Source organism: Antechinus flavipes, chromosome 2 (assembly GCF_016432865.1).
Source record: "Antechinus flavipes isolate AdamAnt ecotype Samford, QLD, Australia chromosome 2, AdamAnt_v2, whole genome shotgun sequence".
Lineage (NCBI taxonomy): Eukaryota > Metazoa > Chordata > Mammalia > Dasyuromorphia > Dasyuridae > Antechinus > Antechinus flavipes.
This window is the reverse complement of record NC_067399.1, coordinates 4,257,036-4,276,322: the sequence shown is the minus strand read 5'-3', so window position 1 is coordinate 4,276,322 and position 19,287 is coordinate 4,257,036. Positions and strand designations below refer to the sequence as shown.

General features: G+C 51.1%; 2 protein-coding genes across 6 annotated transcripts in view; both read right to left on the bottom strand.

Annotated features, from left to right (window-relative positions):
• Positions 1 to 794: 794 nt before the first annotated feature.
• TTC32 (tetratricopeptide repeat domain 32) lies at positions 795 to 3,465 on the bottom strand. Of its 5 annotated transcripts, none has more exons than XM_051974103.1 (4): positions 3,215 to 3,465; positions 2,106 to 2,189; positions 1,576 to 1,737; positions 795 to 959 (listed from the first exon to the last, which is right to left on the bottom strand). In XM_051974103.1, the coding sequence occupies exons 1-4, from the start codon at positions 3,361 to 3,363 to the stop codon at positions 923 to 925; spliced, it is 432 nt and encodes a 143-aa protein (XP_051830063.1). In that variant the 5' UTR covers positions 3,364 to 3,465; the 3' UTR covers positions 795 to 922. The 5 variants fall into 5 exon arrangements, with proteins under 5 accessions (XP_051830063.1, XP_051830062.1, XP_051830064.1 ...); XM_051974102.1 differs by having other exon boundaries at positions 795 to 964; positions 1,551 to 1,742; positions 3,215 to 3,444; XM_051974104.1 differs by having other exon boundaries at positions 1,576 to 1,742; positions 3,215 to 3,440.
• A 2,548-nt stretch (positions 3,466 to 6,013) lies between these two features.
• The window catches only part of WDR35 (WD repeat domain 35), a 47,808-nt gene continuing 34,534 nt past the window's right edge, over positions 6,014 to 19,287 (bottom strand). The window contains exons 17-27 of the mRNA XM_051974099.1: positions 18,137 to 18,217; positions 17,586 to 17,722; positions 17,127 to 17,330; positions 14,853 to 14,999; positions 14,210 to 14,342; positions 13,814 to 13,924; positions 11,216 to 11,380; positions 10,711 to 10,851; positions 9,219 to 9,375; positions 6,802 to 7,042; positions 6,014 to 6,647 (exon numbers count right to left, since the gene is read on the bottom strand). Coding sequence (XP_051830059.1) covers positions 6,497 to 6,647; positions 6,802 to 7,042; positions 9,219 to 9,375; positions 10,711 to 10,851; positions 11,216 to 11,380; positions 13,814 to 13,924; positions 14,210 to 14,342; positions 14,853 to 14,999; positions 17,127 to 17,330; positions 17,586 to 17,722; positions 18,137 to 18,217 — 1,668 coding nt within the window. The 3' untranslated portion in view covers positions 6,014 to 6,496. The remainder of the gene's footprint in view (positions 6,648 to 6,801; positions 7,043 to 9,218; positions 9,376 to 10,710; positions 10,852 to 11,215; positions 11,381 to 13,813; positions 13,925 to 14,209; positions 14,343 to 14,852; positions 15,000 to 17,126; positions 17,331 to 17,585; positions 17,723 to 18,136; positions 18,218 to 19,287) is intronic.

Genomic DNA, 19,287 nt, shown 5'->3' with positions numbered 1-19,287 from the left:
GGATGCCCCCTCCCACCCCCCCGCAAGCTGGTGAAGGCCTGAAACCCTTTCTTAGAATCATGTTCTTACGGTTTTTTTAATCTGAGAAGTGAAACGAGCTTCAAAATAGATTTTTCTATTGTTTTGTATTTTCTGAGGAGGCAAATGCCCAGGGTAAACCAGCTAGAAGTATCCTCCTGGCTCCAGGGCCGGTGCTCTATCCCCTACGCCATCCAGCTGCCCAAAAACACTTTTTTAAAAACTCACAGATTGATGGATCCCCCATGAAAGATCCCGTTTGAGTCTGTTTTCCTCAAACATCCAGCAGAAACTCAGGGCGGAGCGTCACCACTCCTGTTTTCGGACCTAAAGGAGACTGAATTTTGGTTTTTTCTATTATCAGAATGTCCGGACAAGTCTGTCACTCCAGACTACGCCGACCGCTGCCTCGCCTCTCTGGGCCGGTCCCTGTACAAAGTACCATGTGACACTAACCATGTGAGGAATGATACCCCCTCAAGAAGGTTTTTTTTATACCCCAATAATCTTCTTTTATCATAGACCTATTACAGGTAGTAGCCTCTGTAAATCTCAACTAGAAAAACAGTTTTACCAGTTCAAATACTCACTCTTAAAAACCCCCCAGTAACAATGTGGCCTCTGGGCACCCTGAAAGCACCACCCAAAGGCCCAGGCCGTGGCCCCTCCTTGCTCCCACCCACTTATCAAGCGCTTCTTGATCTTAAACCGGAATGGGAATATCTCCAAGGATTCTTCCGCTTTAGTCAATAACAAACAAAATCCAAGCTATTAGATGGGGAAAAAAATCAGCAAATGTTTTAATTTGGGGAGAATTTTTAATAATTCCTCTTTTGTTTTTCTTCCTTATCTAAAAGTGTCTGTTTTAAGCTCAGCGTAGCATCTTGAAAGCCGGGATTCAAGTCTAACACTTTCTGGAAATCTTCCAAAGCTTCGTCAAACTGTCCTGCAGCACAACAAGAAAGCCAGCGAGCGGTTACATCTCTGGCACGAGTGAGTTCGGAAGCCTGGGCTTCTGCCTCCTCCCCGTAAAGAAAACACATTCCCTTAAGCTGCCACAGGAAAGACACCCTCTTCTAAGAATAAAGAGGCCAGGTGGGGGAGGGGGCTGCCTCCTACTAGGGGACTGATTTTAACCGTAAAAAGCCAGACCCCCCACCCACCCTTGGTCCACCTTTGATAAAACTGCCGGGAATTAAGGGAAGGACTTATAAGGCCACGTGCGCCTCGAACCTGCTTTTTAATCTTTTAAAATGTTTTAAAAAACAGCGGCCCTGGCGACGTCCAAAGGCCTCGCGGCCTTCTCCTTCTCGCCTCCCTGGTCCTTGGGGAGTTTGTTTAGGAGTAGGTTTCTCTGGCAGCCGAGGAGCATCAAGCACAAGGCCGGGAGCTGCCGCGGGGTCTGAATCCCGGACACCGAGCCAGGGCCCCTCCTGTCCCCTGGTCATACCCGCCACCTCCCCCAGACCGGAGCGACCTCGGGGCCTCAGTCCGGACCGAGGACTCCCCAAGGGCAGAGCGGGGCCAGTGACCTTAGCGAACCAAGCGCCTCCTCACCCATCCTGTAAAATATCAGGCCTCGGTTGTAATAGGGGATCTCGTAGTGGGGCCGGGCGGCGATGGCGGCTGTGTAATCGTCCACGGCTTCGTAAAAGTCCACCCGAAGGTATTTGATCTGGCCCCTGTTGTTGTAGGCAGTGGCCAGGTCCTCCGGGGAGCCTTGGCTTAAAAACAAAATGGACAATTAATAATCCCCCCTCTGCCCTTCTCCAACTTTGTTTCTGAAACCCTGTGATCTCCGCTCATTTTCGCGCCCGGGGCTACCTCCGCTTCTCCCGGAACAGGAGAAAGATGAAAGATCCCAGTTTTCTCCAACGAGATCAGTTTTTACAGAGACCAAACGTTAGAAAACTGAGTTACCCTCAAATGCTGGGGATTGTGCTATAACTAGCTCATCTGCTCCAGGTTCTTTTTATTGATCTCTTTGCTTGGTTTTATGAATCCCGTTGGGAGAGAAAAATTGGAACAAAAGGGAAGCACCATGAGAGAAGAAAAAGGAGAAGCCCCCCCCCCATGGGCCCAGTCACATGATCTCCACGCTTCTTTTTCTGGGTGCAGAGGGCACTAAGTCTATGGCGGCCACGGAACAAACACTCGGTGCGGAGGAGGGGCTGTGGGAGCCACAAAGGCTTTCTCAGCAACGGCCAGATTGATTCAAAGTCAGAAAAAGTCCCACACTAGCCTAACTAAAAGCTGATCTTCCCCAAAGGTCAATCACTATTCCGCGGGCAGTTAAGCTTACAAGAGCCCGGAACCCCAAGGTGGGCCCTCTAAGACCCCCCTCTGGCCCCCCAGCTGTCTCCATAGGGGGCGGGACTGGGTTTAAGGAAGCAGCTTCAGGCGCTCTGTCCCGGGGCCCTTTGGGGTTGCCCAGGACCCTCTGGGGTTTTCTTGGCCACCTTCTCCCCCAGCTCATTTTACAGACGGGGAAATCCAGGCAAGGCCCGCGTTCAAGAAGAGGCGTCTCGCTGATTCTCCCTGCCCAGCTGCCCCGGCTGCCCTCGGCCCGTTATTTAATTGTATGTTTGCAGGGTGACTGCTGCCATGGTTACCGAGGGCACCTGAGGATGGGAACGTTTAATGGGAGACATTTTCGATCTGCAAAGTGGGGCAGTTTGCCCAGACTACACATCTGGCGACATTTCTGAGGCTGGATTTGAACTCGGGTCTGGAGCTGAATCTGGCAACGCCCCAAAAATGATGGGGGAGGGGCACGTCACAGACTTCTCCCCCGCTGCGGACGGTCTCGAGGCCAGAACTCGCTCAGCGCCCCCACCCCCAAAGGCAGATGTGTCTGCCCATGCCCATTCTACAGACACGGAGAGTGAGACAGGCGGGGAAAGGGTCCGAGGCCGGACGTTAGCTGGGGTCTCCTGGACCCGGAGCCTCAGTTTCCCCGGGTCTGACCCAATCTTGACAGCCTCAGAACGTGCTTCTCTCGCCTCGGTTTCCCAACATGTAAAACGGGGAAAGGTTCAGACCGAGGCCCAGCCTGCCTCAGTTTCCCTCCCGGTACGGGGTAGAACCGTCCCCGGTACACCGAGCGCGCCGCCAGGGCAGGCCTCAGTTTCCCCATCGTTCTGTCGATCCCTGAGCGTCCCCCTCCCCGAGGGCGCTCAGCTCCCGCGAGACTCACGGGGCAGTGCGCGTTCCCCCGTCTGCGCAGGCGCACTGACGAATGTAGGCCGAATAGAGTGCCTCGGCCTCGTCGTGTTCGCCCCTCAAGAAGTGCGCGTGGGCCTCGACCAGGGCCCCATCGCCGCTGAGTGGCGGCTCCCCATCCATAGCGGATAAGCTTTTCCTCTTTGGGAGGCGAGAATGGGGCCGGGGCTGGGGCTCGTCCAATAGGAGGAGCTGCGCTCTTCTCGCGATGTTTTCAGGGCGAACATCCCGGCCACCATAGACATCATTGCACGGACCTCTGGGTATTGAAGGCCCGTGGGAGGCGGGCCCTAACATTGTCTCGGCACTCTATTGGCCGCTTATCCCTGGAGGTGGGATGAATGAGTTCCATCCGACCATTAAGCAAAGCCTGGGGAAGAGCAGATTTTGGAGCTCGAACGAGAGCCGGCTTCCTGACGAGAGGCGCGTCCAATCGGCGCACGGCCGCCAGTTAGCGGGAACGGGAGAGTCACGAGAGGGCAAACAATCTCCCGCTCCTTGTAGGACGTCGCGCCCCCGTCTCTCCCGCGGGACGGCCTGTGACCTGGAGGCGGGGGCGACAGTATGCTCTTCCTCGGCTTCCCATTACTTCGGATTCCCCCACGCAGGGGCTCTTTCTCTGGAAAAAAGACAAACGTGTGGATGACTGACCAGCAGGTGGCGACATCCCACCGCGATATCCCACCCGTGGGATCCCGTAGCTCACGGGCTTTCTGTCCTTTGGGGTGCCTCAGCTGGGGAGGGGAGGCATTGGGGCAGACAGGGGTCCTTCTAGAAGGGAGAGCCCTTCTAAAGAGTAGGGGATGAAGACTCGGGGAGGAAAGCTCCCTACACAAGAAACCCACTGTCGGGTCGGGGCAGCCCCGGAGCCTATCATTGAAAAGCGAGATTTCAGAGCCACCGCCCCGGAGTCCACCAATGAGAAGAGATTTCAGAGCCGCCGCCTCAGAGCCCACCAATGAGAAGAGATTTCAGAGCCGCCGCCTCAGAGCCCACCATTGAAAAGCGAAATTTCAGAGCCACCACCCCGGAGTCCACCAATGAGAAGAGATTTCAGAGCCGCCGCCTCAGAGCCCACCAATGAGAAGAGATTTCAGAGCCGCCGCCTCAGAGCCCACCATTGAAAAGCGAAATTTCAGAGCCACCGCCCCGGAGTCCACCAATGAGAAGAGATTTCAGAGCCGCCGCCTCAGAGCCCACCAATGAGAGGAGAGATCTCAGCCGCTCCTATACATGCCTAAACCAAGTAAAGAATCCCTTCTCAGGAAAGGCTGCTGCAGAGGCGAGATCCGCAGGGCCTGCGCGGGGGCGTTGGGAGAGGAGGGTGCCCGGCCACCTCGAGAGCCCCGGTCCCTCTGAAGTCTGCCCCTCGGCCCCTTCCGTGGCGCTTCATCTGCAGCCTCCGGGCTCCCGGCCCTTTCCACCTTGTAGTCTCTGTGGCTTTTCTCAAGCCTCGCCTTTAGCCCCACTTCGGCCTGACCGCCTGTTTTCCCATCTCTGAAATGGGGGTGCAGCGCAGGGCGCCGGCCTCTGACGGTTATCTTAGGAGCCAGAGTCTGTAAACCCGGGCCCAAAGTCAGTCAGTGCCGGGAGCTCCGGGCATCCTCCCGCCGTCCGTGGCCCTCTCAGAGGCCGGGGTTTGACCATCGCGCTGACCGCCAGGCTTGGCGCCCCCCTCCTCCCACCTTCTGGAGATCTGTCCCCCATCATTCCCCTCTGGGACCCCTATCAGAGTGTGACCTCCTCGAGGTATCTGTATCCCCACAGTTTAGCAGTAACAGTCATCTCGAGCTGTAACCCCCCTCTCCCCCTCTCAAACCGGGGTGCTCCTTCATTTGGCACCCGAAGCTCTTCCCAACCTGCCCAGGTGCATCATGCGCCTCCCCTTTGTGCACACACACACACACACACACACACACACACACACACACAGGAGCCAAACTGCTGTCCACATCCCACTCTCTCTGGGTCTCCTATCACATGGGTTGCCCCCCTCCCCACTTCCCCACTTGCAAAGGGCTAAGAGGCCCCTCAGCCCAAGCCCCAGCCCATCCCTGAAATCCCCCTCACCCACCTCCATCCCCATTCGGGGTCTGTGCCAGGCCCTAACAGATGCTTGTTGATTTAGGGAAGATCAGGGATTGCTCGTGATAGGGACTTGAGATCTGGAGGAAATCACATTTTATGGAAAGCATCCCAGTACGCCCTTAAGTCTTTCCCCCCTCCCTGCCCAAGCCAGCCACTCCCCCATCCTCCCACCCCTAAACAAGTCCAGAGGCTATTCCTCCTGGAGGGAACGTCTGGGTCTCCTGTCCTGTGGCCCCACTCGCCTTTCCTGGAGTGCCCGGGCCCCTCCTTGGCCACCAGGTGTGGGTGATAGAATGTCGTCGGGTCAGAACCCCCAGGACTCGGCACCCTGTTTGTAACCAATGAGGGCCTCTTCCTTCAGTCACCACATCATGCAGGTTCGGCGGGCACTAACAAAGCTGGAGCCTTTATCTCCCCCAAACAGAAGCCACTTTGACTTGGCTGCGTGGGAACTCGGCCCTCTCCTGGATCAGGAAGCCACAGGTCGGCTCGGGGCTGGCCACCCTTCTGACGAGGCCATTCTGGGACACTGTCCGAGTGTCCGGGAGGCCTGGACGGCCCGATGCCTCCCCATGCCCTCCCTCACAGCCTGCCCCAGAGACAGGAGGGATTCCCCGTGTCAGAGGAGGCGTCTTCTCCATGTTTGGGCTGAATGTGACAAGGAGCTTCACACAAAGACAAGCCATTTGAGTGACTCTAGTTTATTTTTTCCATAAAAGAGGAAATATATAAAATAAAAATCCAAGATCTCTGATCTTAGAACAGAGCTAGGTAACTGTTAACCTCCCCAGTCGGCCCCTTTGTTCTGGAGTCCAGAGGCCTCCCAGCGCACACAGTCTCCAAGGACAAGGCTGGAGAACAGAGAAGGCACCCAGCCCTTCTGGGGGAACATCACTGCCTCACGGAGACTAGAGACAGACATTGAGCCAGATCGGGAAAGAAAATCTTAAGTCCTAAAGGTCCCAGAACTGTTTAGATTCGAGTGGAGCAGCATTTGGACTCCGCATTTCAAGCACGGCCTCATCCAATAGAGACTGGATGCTTCTTCCCTTGTAGTTTTCCTAAAACAGAACAGACACCTGGGCCCAAAGAGGGAATGTATCTCCTCTTGTTCACACACGCAGCTCAGGACTGGGCTCCTGGGTGCCCCCGACCCTTGCACCAGCTGCTACCCCACCGAGCTGTGGCACAAGGGGCAGAAGTTATAGTTGCTGATCTCCTGGGCCAGGACGCAGTGTTTGCACACGTTACACATCCAGAACTGGTACTCCATGATGGGGCTTCCTGTCGCCACACACGTCGGGAGCTTCCCTTCCCCACTGCAAGAAGGAGAGATTAAAGTCAGTCCCCAATTCTGAGCCTGAACCAGCCCCCGGCCCTTACATCATGCAAGAGAACTCTGGAGATCCATTCTGGGGTCACGCCTGTGACTTCTGGCCTGGGCTGGGTCCTAGAGTCAAAGGCCCCACTCACCCCTCCAGGAGACTGTCCAGCTCCGACTTGCGGTTATCCTTCGGGGTGTGCTTGGTGAAGATCTCCAGAGCCAGGTCCTCGTACTGCTGCTTCTGCTCCGTAGTCAGCGTCTCCAGGGACTCCAGCTTAATGAAGGCTTTGGAGCAGGTTCCAAAGGCCCGGCTGGCACAGCCACACAGAGCCAGCAGCGAGTAGATCTCCACGGCCGGGATGATGTCCTCGTAGTCCCGCAGGTGGAGAGCTAGGAAGCCAAGGCAGGCAGGGCTGGGTCTGGGGAAGCGGGGGCCTGTCATGGGGACCTGGGACAGACGCTAGGGGGAGGGTGCTGCCCAATGGGCGATACCTTAGAGACGAGCAGGAACAGGATGGAGGCAGACCCAACTACAGGGTGTGGATGCGCGCCTGGACAGACACACCTGACCAACACACGCTGACATTCTCTGTGCTGCTTTCTCAGAAGCAACGCAAAACTTGGAGGATTTATTAAGCAATTCTGTATCACCGTTTGCCTGTACTCAGAGGCCCCCCAACCCATGGTGGAGACCTTTTGGGAATCAGAGGACAATTCAAAATTGTCCTGCTGGACCAGCCTTGTGGGCAGCTCAGTATGAGATCATGGACACATGGGAGTACCCAAGAATAAGGGGGTTGGGGCCAGCTTGGCCTGCACACGCACTCTTTGGGGGGTTCTCAGCCCCATATCTAACAAACTGGAGCCCAACTGGCACCTAATGAATATGATCCAAATAATCTAAAGTACACGCGCGCTAAGCAAACACAAGAATGATGATTCCACAGAAGAGAGACCAACCCCGGAGGGTTCAGGTACGATGGGCTGCAGAGGGAATGTAGAGGCAAAAGACTGAGATTACCCAAGACTAGAAGGGGGAAAAAAAACTCAGTTAAAGACAAACCAACAGGGAAGATATTAAAAGAAAGAAGATGGTTCCCACACATGGAAACAAATCCAGACATTTATGAATAAATACTGCAAGACAGGAAAAGTAATCAACCCAATGTTGAGGCCGAGGACCTCACAGATTGCCATGAGAGCAACCTGAGGATGAATGAATTAGCAGAAAAAGGAGACCTGGGAGAGGAGAATTTATAGCTGGCCTTGCACAAGTAATTGGTATAATAAAAAATTTGAATCCAAGTTAGCAAATAACACCAAAAAAAAAAAAAAAAGAAAAAGAAAACAGATTAGGAATGTAAATACAGAAGTAATGGACAGCCTGGAACTTCTAAATGCAAATATGATCTCCGTATAAGCACAAAGTAATTGATCTGACAGACAGCATGTACTGAGACAATTGAGGATTATAGATTCTCCCAGAAAAATATGACCAAAAAACCCTGAATACACAAAGGTAAGAAATCTAAGAAGACTCTGTCCAAAAATTCTCAATACACACATATCACCACCAACACTAACAAAAGTGTCCAAAGAAAGAGCCCACAGATCCCCTCCAGGAAAGTATCAGAAAGCCCACAGATCCCCTACAGAAAGTGTCAAATGAAAGAGCCCACAAGTCCCCTCCAGAAAGTGTCAAATGAAAGCGCCCACAGATCCCCTCCAGAAAAAGCCCTTGATACTCCAAGAAACATAGGAGTTACATTTAGCAATTCCAATGACAACAAATTCTGCAAGTGACCACAATAAAAGCTTCAAATACAAAGAAAATGAAACCTGAATAAAACAAGAAAGCACAGAGGTGGTCATGGAATGATGTGCCTTAAAGATTACACACTGCAACCCAGAGTGACCCACCCTAAAAACCCGAGCCTAACAGTCAAGGAAAAATATGGATTTTAAATAAAAAAGGATTTGAAATATTCTTGCAAAGAAAACCAAATGTGAGCAGATTATCTGCTTTGTGAACAGAAATACAAGAAAGGTAACCCAAACAGCGATCAAGAAAGGCCTAGGTAAGTTGTCAGTAGAAGGGAATTAGCTATCGAGAGGTACTAAGCTGATGGCAACTTTCTCCCCTGCATCAATCAGAAAAGGTATGCTTGATTAAGCAGACCTTGACGATTCACCTCCTGTGGATTATAGGGCAATCAAATTACTTATTTCACAAATAAGATAAATAGGTCCCAAAATGACGAACACACTGAATTTTACAACCAGATTACCATCAACAATCTATGTCTTTTTGGTCTGGCTGCCCACGCATGGCTAGCCTCCCTGAGCCGTTCCCTTTTCTTTCCTGGTCCCTGGCCGACCCTCCCAGAGAATGGGGCCCAAAGGACTGCAGACAAGAGCTTCCCAAGCACACTTGGCCTCTTTATATTTTCTGTGAATAAATCAACACTCGTATAGTCACTGTAACAGCACTCTGCCTCAGCACATCCCAGATTCAACAACTAACTGATCTGAAGCCAGTCACCTCCTTGTCCTAAACCGCGCTCACCTGTTTTCAGAGCCGTGTCAACATAGCCCTCGTACAGCTGTCTCTGCGCAAGGATGAAGAAGTGGTAAGCTTCGGCCCCTCTCCAGGCGTTGTCCGTGAACCGATTAGCCGAAGACAGAACCTCCTCCTCCAGCAAGCCGGCTAAGGCGGAAGTGGCCTGCAAGCAGAGAGCCCAACATCGGCCTCCAGAGACTAAGGCCGCGGAGGACCAAGGGCGAACTCTGGAACGAGCCAATCAGAAGTCCCAAAGTTCAGGCCAAGTTGGTTTTTAATGATAAAAGTAGTGAAACCTCTTAGGCCCAGGAAGATAGGGAATTGTTAGCAGCAGGACGTCAGCCAGCCGGCCCCAGGCGAACTGAAACACAGTATTGTGGTTCTCACGCAAGTCAGTCTCCAAGGAACCTGATCCAGAGACCAGATGAACTGCCCCCACCCCAGCAGAGCCAATAGAGTCGGACCTTCTCGGTTCTGATACCAGATCTCCGATCCTGAGAATGAGGCTCAGCTGAGCCTTTCCAACTTTCATGACAGAAAAGCTAGGTGTGGAACTACGTTTTACCCAATTGCACAGGGTTTAACCTATATAAGATTGCTTGCCATCTTGGAAAGGGGGGGGGAGAAGGGAAAAAAATATGGAACTCAAAATCTTTCAAAAATTAAATGCTGTCGACTGTCTTTACACGTAACTAGGAAAAATAAAATGCTATTAAATAAAAAAGAGATAAATTAATTTCAGAGGTATTTCAGGTAGAGGAGAAAGGAAGGGAATAAAGATTTATACGGAGCCCCCTCAACCAGACACTGTCCTAAGTTCTTTAGAAATAGTATTTCATTGAATGCTCACAATGACCTCCTGAAGTAGCTGTTATTATTCCTGTTTACAGAAGAAACTGAGGCCAAAAAACAAACTTAGAGACACAGAGTTTAAAAGTGACTGAGGTTGGGCTTGAACTCAGGTCTTCTAACTTAAGGCCCATCTCTCTGGCCTTGCGGCCCCACCAGCTAACTCCATTTCCAAGATGAACTGGCTTCCTCACCTATGAATCTCTGTGCATTAGCTAAGCAATTATGGTTTGGACTTATGGTTTTAGGTTCTTGGGGATGAAGGGGAAATTGCTTTAAAAAAAAAGTTTCAGAGGTTTATACCTGAGGGTCACAGCAGCAACATGCTGGGCCCCAAGGAGAGAGAATGGATCATTTCAGAAACTTTTCATTAGAAATCAAGTGTTCCATTATACCACACATAGTTACATGGCATTATTTTGAAATCCTAGGTACGTTGTTTCCAAGGGATCTATTTGCTAAAAGATGTTTACACCCATGAAAATAAGATACTTGTTCTAAGGAAACATAATTATGCTGTATGTTTAAAAAGCACTCATTTCAACAATGACGTTTTTAAAGACAGTGAAGCAGTGAGCCAAGGACAGCCATCCCCATCAATGCCACCAAAGCCCAATCTCCATAACAGGAAGAGGGTGTGATCTCTCACCTCCGAACTCTTCCCTTTAACCTTTCCTCTCTGGGCATTCTTCATCTGCTCATGGTACTGCTCTATGAGAAGAGCCGAAAGCACGTAGAGCTTCTTGACCCGTAAAGGCTTGGTCCTTTTCTTGGCCTCTTCATCTGCAATCTTAGAACAAACAACGGGCTAGCTCCTCCAGGAGCCCCGCCAATGGATGCCCGGCTGTTTTCAGACCCCACAGAGAAGGTCTCTAACAGTTACTGCCCCGGAAGAAAGCTCCCAGAGGGTGACTGGGAACTTTCTCCTCCAGCCAAATACTAGTTCAACCAAATAAGCAATTATCTTGGTGGGGTCCACAGCAATGCTCCCATCCGCCCTCCTCTTACTATGGACCAGGAAGCCAGCCCCAAGAGGGGTCCAAAGGCAGATGGATTTGTGATCCCTGTGATTGGCTGATCTTCCCAGGAGGAGTTAGGCCTGTGGTCCACCCCCCATGATCCAGGACAGGCTTTCTGAGAGGAAGTGGCCATACCTTGAACATGAGTTTAGCAGCATCGAAGAAGTAATTGGCTTTCCGGTAGAGTTCTATGGCATCCAGAGTCTTGTTCTTTTCCAGCAGATGAGAAGCGTACCGAGCCAGCAAGGACCCGATTTCCTTCATGTTGTGATTTTTAGCCAGCTCAACAGCTTTGTTCCACTGAGGAGACACATGAGAAGCCATGACATTTGGATTTCCAGCCACTACAGAAAATAGACTTTCAAGAAAACGAGAGTGTGATGGGCCAAGATGCCAGTGCCCTGCTCAAATGGGCAAGAAGGGAAAGCAAGACCAGGGCATCTGAAGGAGACAGGGTAGACTCCCGGGAGCCACATTTCTTGTGACTATACCTCAAAAGTACAGGATGTCCTGTAGATTAAAGCTGCCCTGAGGCTGTGGAATACCTTGTATGTGCAAAACCAGAGGTTCCATATTTACAGCAACACTCCCCTCTCAGTTCTCAATCAGCACCAAACACAAGGAAACAAAGAGGTGTTTTCACACCGTCAAGCTAAGAGTGCTCTTTCTGGTGAGAACTGTGTGTAGCTCATCGACTTTGTTTTTGTAATGACAGCAGCATTTCCTTCTCCATAAAACTGTATTTACACACTACAATCCTAATCTATAAGCTGTTAACAGATCCCTCCCACCAAAATCCTGTGTTCATTTATCCCATTTCAAATCTTTCTACATCAAAGAGACCCGCTATAAAGGGAAAAGAAACAGACAACAGACATCAAGTGCCCACAGCTCCCTCCCCGGGCTGTGACCAAAGAGAAAGACAGACAAGTTCCTGATAAAATGCAGAAAATGGTGAAATGACTTCTGAACACAAAGCAACAAGACTAACATTCAGCCCAATTCAACAAGTGTCTTCTACATGCAGAAATCAGGCCATGAGCCGGAGCCCCGGAACCTGCTCTCAGCGCATTTATTTTCTATGTGGGAGAAACAACACAGACCCAGAGAAATACAGACAGGAGAGCTAGAAAATCAGTGCAAAGCCACCTCAGGAGGTGGGGCTAGGGAGGGGAGAAAAGGCCTCTGGTGACAGTGAAAACAGGCTCATCAAACAGAGAGGACAAGATTGGGTGAGCCGCCCACTGGCTTTCTGGAATCCCAGCTCCCCTGGGAACACACACATACACACATATCACAAACGCACATACACATGAGTGCATACATGCACACAGCATGAGGGACAGGAGAGATAGAGCTTATTTGGAGATGGTCTCCCTACCACCACTAGGAGGTGTTGCTTGAGGACAAGTAGATTATCTTTGTAAACTTCTACTTGAGTCTCTGTAAGATTAATCAAGAGGCACAGTCTTAAACGGGGTGGACACAAGTATTATTACTGCTTAGAACCTTGATTTAAGTAAGACACAAAAGAGAAGGAAATTAAAAGTAACACAACACAGTGGCCACCACAACAAACCAACAAAACAACAGACAGCATCCGTCATCGCCGCCCCGAGGAAGCACCAATATCTGGATTCCTTGCTGGGACGACTCACAGCTACTCAATGTCTCAAGCGGGAGCCATTTGCAAATCTGTACCAGACGTCCTAGCCCAAATCCTTTCCAATAAGGGGTTTTTATGACAAAGGAGGCACTACCCTGAGTACTCTCAGCTGACACACGGCTCCTGAGATGGAACAGCCTCCCAGGTCCAGGGCACTCCCTCCCAAGAGTCCACCAAGGAGAATGTTTGTTCATTGCTTTTGGAGGACTGTGTTTCCTAAAGGAACTGGCCAGGTTTCCAGAGTAAACACAGACCTGCAATGAAGAATACTCCCTGAGTAACGTACAAGCAAGCCCGGCCTTCCTTCCTTTATGTTTTCCTGGAATTCTGTCAGGTAACGGCAAGCTTGTTCGCATGTTCTCAGCAAAGAGAAGTTACACAAAAGACATGGCTGAGACTCCCTGAAGATTCCTTACTCACTAGAATTCCTTACCGACACAAAACAGGTTCAATGTGACGACCGCACTAGCACCCAGGATACCTTAGAATCAATCAGAGTCAGGATAAGCAAAAGTCCTTAGTCTTTATTCTTGGTCTTTAGGGGTAGAAGTGAAGGGGATGAAAGTAGCATCTCCACAACCGCCTTCTTCCTCATCCACGGCCAAAGTGACCCTGGCTAGTCTTCCTCCACCCCCTAGTCCTTCCTATAATTCTCTGTATACACCAATCATCGAGCCAGCACAGGATAGTGGGAAGGGCCATTTTCCAAGCCTATGCCCACAGAGTATTGTCCAATCAGTAGTTAGTCTCAAGTGCTCGGCTATCCTGACCTCAATGCATCGACTCAAGAGTTTCAGCCCTCTACAAGGTTCCCTTTTCTTTCTTCCAAGATGATTCAACCCTGGGACACATGCACAGAAATCTGGTTCTGCCCAGGGGCTCCCAGCTGGCTTCCCCAGATCTGCAGAGACTCCTCACAACCAGCGGCTGACCCGAGAATTCAGCTGTCACCTGCTTCACTGGGTCAAGTACCCCCTCTTGTCGGCAACAGTCCAATCCTGGGCCCCAGTGAAACCATGAATGGCGAGCAGGGCTGAAGACCCTCCACAAGTAGCCCGGTGTCTTACCTGGTTCAGGTGCACGCAGGTATCCACAGCTGCTTTGGGTTGATTACACTTCAAAAAGGCGGTCACAGCCTGCTCACACATCCCGACCCTCACAAACATCTGGGCAATCTCCTGCAGCCACAATATAAACCACAGTGTCATATGTGACTGCTGAAATTGGGGTCTTGTTGAGTCCCCTGACCAGATCCCTGAGAACTTTTCTGCTATGAAATGGAGGGATGAGAGAGCTGAGCCAGAGCTCACTGATGGTGGCAGCCCTGCTCTTAGCAGAACAAGGAACGTCCTTTGGTCATTCCCTGTGGACATGTCTATACAGCTCAGGGACCACCAATTAGAGGTGGAAGGGATCCTACCCTCCAGGGTCTTGCCTGGCAAAGGGCCCCTGAGAACACTCACAGGAAGCAGCTTGTTGTTCTCCGGCAGGGAGTTGGCCAGGTTCTCGAGACCTTCATAGTCTTCCAACATGTAGTAACACTCGGCCAAGCGCTCCTGGTTCCGACCTTGCACATAGTACTGGACAGCGTTCAACCTGTGCGGACAAAGGAAGAGGGCTCATGGGCCAGGGCTCCGTGCCAGAATGACCAGCTGGGAGCCCTCAATGATTAAGTGGGTCACTGGCCTGATCCCACCACAACTGTGTCTCCACACTACCTCCTAAACATAAGTAAATGGTCCAAAGGAAACCCTCACAAAGGAAGTGGCTGGGGATTCCTGGAAGGAAAACCAAACTTTTCCCCACTGAGAATGAATCCCACAAGGAAACCTTACACTAAGGTATTGAGGGCTTTGGACTTCCATCTCAGCCCAATCTTCCAAAACTCATGAGCTTTTGGAAAAGCCCAAAAGACCCCAGGGCACACGCTCCTTCCCTGGAGTCCTGTCACACGCAAAGACTGGGTCTGTCAAAGGCTTGGGAAGCCCCCTATCGGGGGAAAGTGAGCCCCGTTTTACAGGTACCTGGATCTTCCTGCCTCTGTGCCCCCCTGGCAGCCCTGCCACATCCTCCATTTACCCCCTTTGAGCAGCTCCATACAGATACCATTTTTGTCGATCGGCAAAGTAGTCTCCAATGGCATTGTGGGCTTGTTCGAGGAGGCTGTCGTCAGCATCGCCAGACCCCGTCTTCAGCAACTGCAGGACTCGGAACCAGTCTCCCAATTTCAGCCGAAGGCCGATGGCCAGGTCCCTACAAACAACGAGACCCTGAGTAAACACTACAACTGGGGAGACCCTGAAACGTCACTGCATGCTGAACCTGACGCAGGGAGCATTCTGCCTCTGACACATGTCATTGGAGAATTTAATTCTGCTCTGCGGGATGCCTGGAGAACCAAACTTTTGTCGTCCTTTCTTGTAAAGGTCTGTGAGCTTAATTTGTAAAAGATAAATAAGTTCCAGGAAAAGAGATGTGTTTTCTCTGCTAATCTTCAGGTACTTGTCATCTACTCTCTACATAAAGCAGATGATTTCAGAGAGACCTCCCCACTAGAATATAACTGTGAAGGACCAGCGCTATTTTTATCTGTTCTTAAATCTTCAGAACTCAGCACAGTGCCTAGCATACAGTAAGTACTTAATATATGCATGTCAACTGCTTATATCTGACATCACTCTGAATTTCAAACAATACTAAGTATGGATACAGAGATTTTACAACCATAAAGACCTACCGGTAAGTTTCATACAATTGATGAATGAGTGGTCAAGGTCAAATCTAATCTAAGAGCTACAGATATGAACTAGGATGAGAAATGTGCTCAAATCTGTTGGCTTTTTGCCCTACGGGCCAGAAACCAGAAGCAGAATAATCCCTCCATCCACCCAGCCCAAAGAGAGCCCAAAGGCTCTGGTTCTGCAGTAGTTCGTTGGCTTTTCTCTTTGTTTCTCTTTTCCTCTGTACAGACATCGATTTAAGCCATTATGGATATAGGTGGTGAGTTCAGAGCCATCTCCCCACTAGAATATAAGCGGGAAGGACCAGCGCTGTGTTTACCTCAATTTGCATCTTCAGGACTCAGCACTGAGCCTAGCACACAATAGGTGCCTAATATATGCGTGCTAACTGCCTGTATCCAACATCTCTCTCTGACTCTGTCTATGAAGATGACCTTGGTGTTTAATGTTAAGTTCAGACTTTTTGAAGTGAATTAAAAAGAAGCGGCAGGTTAGCATAGGCCTGGGTGGCCTTGAAGGTCAGCCCATGGGTCTGGGGAGCTGGCCAGGAATCTCAGAAGTGAGCCTGAAGGCTCCAATAGAAAAGAAGGAAGAGCGGCAAGAAGAGAAGGGGGAGCAGGCAATTATTGGTGACAAGGAGAAGGGGGAGCAGGCGATGACTGGAGAAGGGGGGAGTGAGTGATGACTGGCGATGAGGAGAAGGGGGAGCAGGCAATGATTGGTGATGAGAAGGGGGAGTGGGTGATGACTGGCGATGAGAAGGGAGAGTGGGTAATGATTGGTGACAAGGAGAAGGGAGAGCCAGCAATGACTGGAGAAGGGGGAGCAGGCAATGATTGGTGAAGAGAAGGAGCTATGAGTGATGACTGGCAATGAGAAGGGGAAGCAGGCTATGATTGGTGAAGAGAAGGGGGAGCAGGCAATGATTGGTGATGAGAAGGGGGAGCAGGCAATGATTGGTGATGAGAAGGGGGAGCAGGCAATGATTGGTGAAGAGAAGGGGGAGTAGGTGATGACTGGCGATGAGGAGAAGGGGGAGCAGGCAATGATTGGTGATGAGAAGGGGGAGTGGGTGATGACTGGCGATGAGGAGAAGGGGGAGCAGGCAATGATTGGTGATGAGAAGGGGGAGTGGGTGATGACTGGCGATGAGGATAAGGGGGAGCAGGCAATGATTGGTGATGAGAATGGGGAGTGGGTGATGACTGGCGATGAGAAGGGAGAGTGGGTAATGATTGGTGACAAGGAGAAGGGAGAGCCAGCAATGACTGGAGAAGGGGGAGCAGGCAATGATTGGTGAAGAGAAGGAGCTATGAGTGATGACTGGCAATGAGAAGGGGGAGCAGGCTATGATTGGTGAAGAGAAGGGGGAGTAGGTGATGACTGGCGATGAGAAGGGGGAGCAGGCAATGATTGGTGATGAGAAGGGGGAGTGAGTGGTGACTGGCGATGAGAAGGGGGAGCAGGCAATGATTGGTGATGAGAAGGGGGAGTGAGTGGTGACTGGCAATGAGAAGGGGGAGTGGGCAATGATTGGTGACAAGGAGAAGGGACAGCCAGCAATGACTAGAGAGGGGGGAGCAGGCGATGATTGGCGACATGCCCTCGGGCCCCCAGGGGCCAGCCCGGCCCAGCTCACCTCCTGTCCATGTCCAGGTACATCCTCTCGGCCTCCTCGAAGCGGCCGAAGTAGGCGGCCACCTCGCACTGCTTCATGGCCTCGCTCTGCAGGTTCCCGAGCCGCTTCACGAACTTGATGCCCTGATAGTCTTTGCAGCGCACGAAGGCCTGCTCGGCCGTCTGCAGGTCCAGCTTTTGCAGGGCGGCCTCGGCCAGTAGGCGCCTGTTCAGAGCCACCCACAGCAGGCCCTGAGCCCTCTCGGCAGTCCCTGAATGGAGCCTGGGCTCCGACCCTGGGGCCTAGGGACAACGGGCCTCCCAGGACCTCCCTCCAGAGACCGCGGGGAGGCTGTGAATGGCCTCCTGCCCTCGGCTGCCCAGAGACCACTGAGACAAGGAGAAGGATCGAGAGCCAAAGACCTCTTCTCACCCCCTCCCACCACAGATCTCGCGCCCAGGGACTGGGCTGGGCTCTCACCAAAGCCGGGGGTGGGGATTGTCTTCGATGAACTGGGAAGCGTCCTCAATGCCGACCTTCTCTATCAGTGCCCGACTGTCTCGCAGGGACCGGATCTCAAAGTTAATGATGTAATCCTTATTGGGGTGATCAGGATTCTAAAATGAGAAAACCACATTGGGAATTCCCAAGAGCCTCCTCAAAGCCGACCCACACCTGGTGTTTTTAAACAAGGGAAAGGGCCTGCAGGGGCCCAGGGAAGGGACGCCCCGCTCAGCCCTCGGAGACCTCCTGCTCCAAAGTCAACATGGACTCAGGCGGAGGAAGGGGACGGCCTGGCAGTAAGACCATTGCCCCCTCGCCCCCACCCAGGGACCAAAGCGCCAGGGTCTGAGGTGGGAGGAGGGCAAAGCCCAGGCACTGGGAGAGCCTCCGGCTGCTGCTGGCTGGTGGCCGGGAGGAGCAGCAGGCCGCTCGTGACACCGGAAGGGAACACACCAAGCAGACGCCGACTTTGGGTATGACCTTCGGTCAGACGGTGAGTGAGAACGAACATGTTAAAGACACGTCACCTTCAATATATCATCCAAGAGAACGGACTTAATTTCCAAATCTTCAAAGTTGCAAATATATCCAGAAGTCTGAATGGGTTCCTTGGAAAAACAAAACAAATCTGGTTACACAAGGTTTTCTTCATGTTTCATCTAAGCTCCCTGTGCTTAAAACAGGCCCTTGGGGCTTTTCACCGGCTCAGCCAAAGGGAGAAGTCTGGGACGCATCAGGCAAAAAGCAAACAAATCCAACAGCAAGCAAAGCAAAGGTGGCCCTGAAATGGGACGACACTCAATGTGTAAAAGCCCCCAAAAATCCAAAAGGCTCGTGGCCGGGTGATCACGTGGCCATGCACGTGGCCGTTGGCCATCGAATCTGCCCAGTACTAGGATCAGAAGCTAAGATTGCAAGTGTTACAGGTGCTGGAGTCACGGCCACATGATACTAGCGGCCACTGCAGTGCCACGAAAAAACAAATAAGAAATGCTTTTTCCACTCTTTCTGTTATTGTTTGCTTGCATTTTGTTTTCTTTCTCAGGTTTTTTTACCTTCTTTCTAAATCCGATCTTTCTCGTGCAGCAAGATAACTGGATAAGTATCTCTACATATATTGGATTTAACATAAACTTTAACATATTTAACATGTATTGGTCAACCTGCCATCTGGGGGAGGGAGTGGGGGGAAGGAGGGGAAAAGTTGGAACAGAAGGTTTTGCAAGGGTCAATGCTGGGAAATTACCCATGCAGATGTCTTGTAAATAAAAAACTATTTTAAAAAAAATTAAATTAAAAAAAAAAGAAAGAAATGCTTTAATAGGGTTCTCTCTGAAAGTTAGTCCCTCAGAATGCACGAAAAGAAAACCTGCCCCTCATGAGGAAGAAAGCCAGAAAAGCTCATTAAAACCAAGCAGCTCCAGGGAGGGATAGTTAATGTGGGTTTGGTTCAAGGAAAATTAGGGAGTGGGGCTGTATGCGAAGTTCCCGGAGAGTTACTCAAAGTGAAGAGAATGGGACCACCTGAGCTCCACCGGGTCTGAACTTTTCACCAAAATTTTTTAATTGATTCAAGTGCTTAAATTATTGGAAGAAACGTTGCCAAAATCCCTCAATTTCTCCTCAAAGAGGCTGCATAATAGTAAGATGGAGACACGCAAACAGGAACGACTCCTCT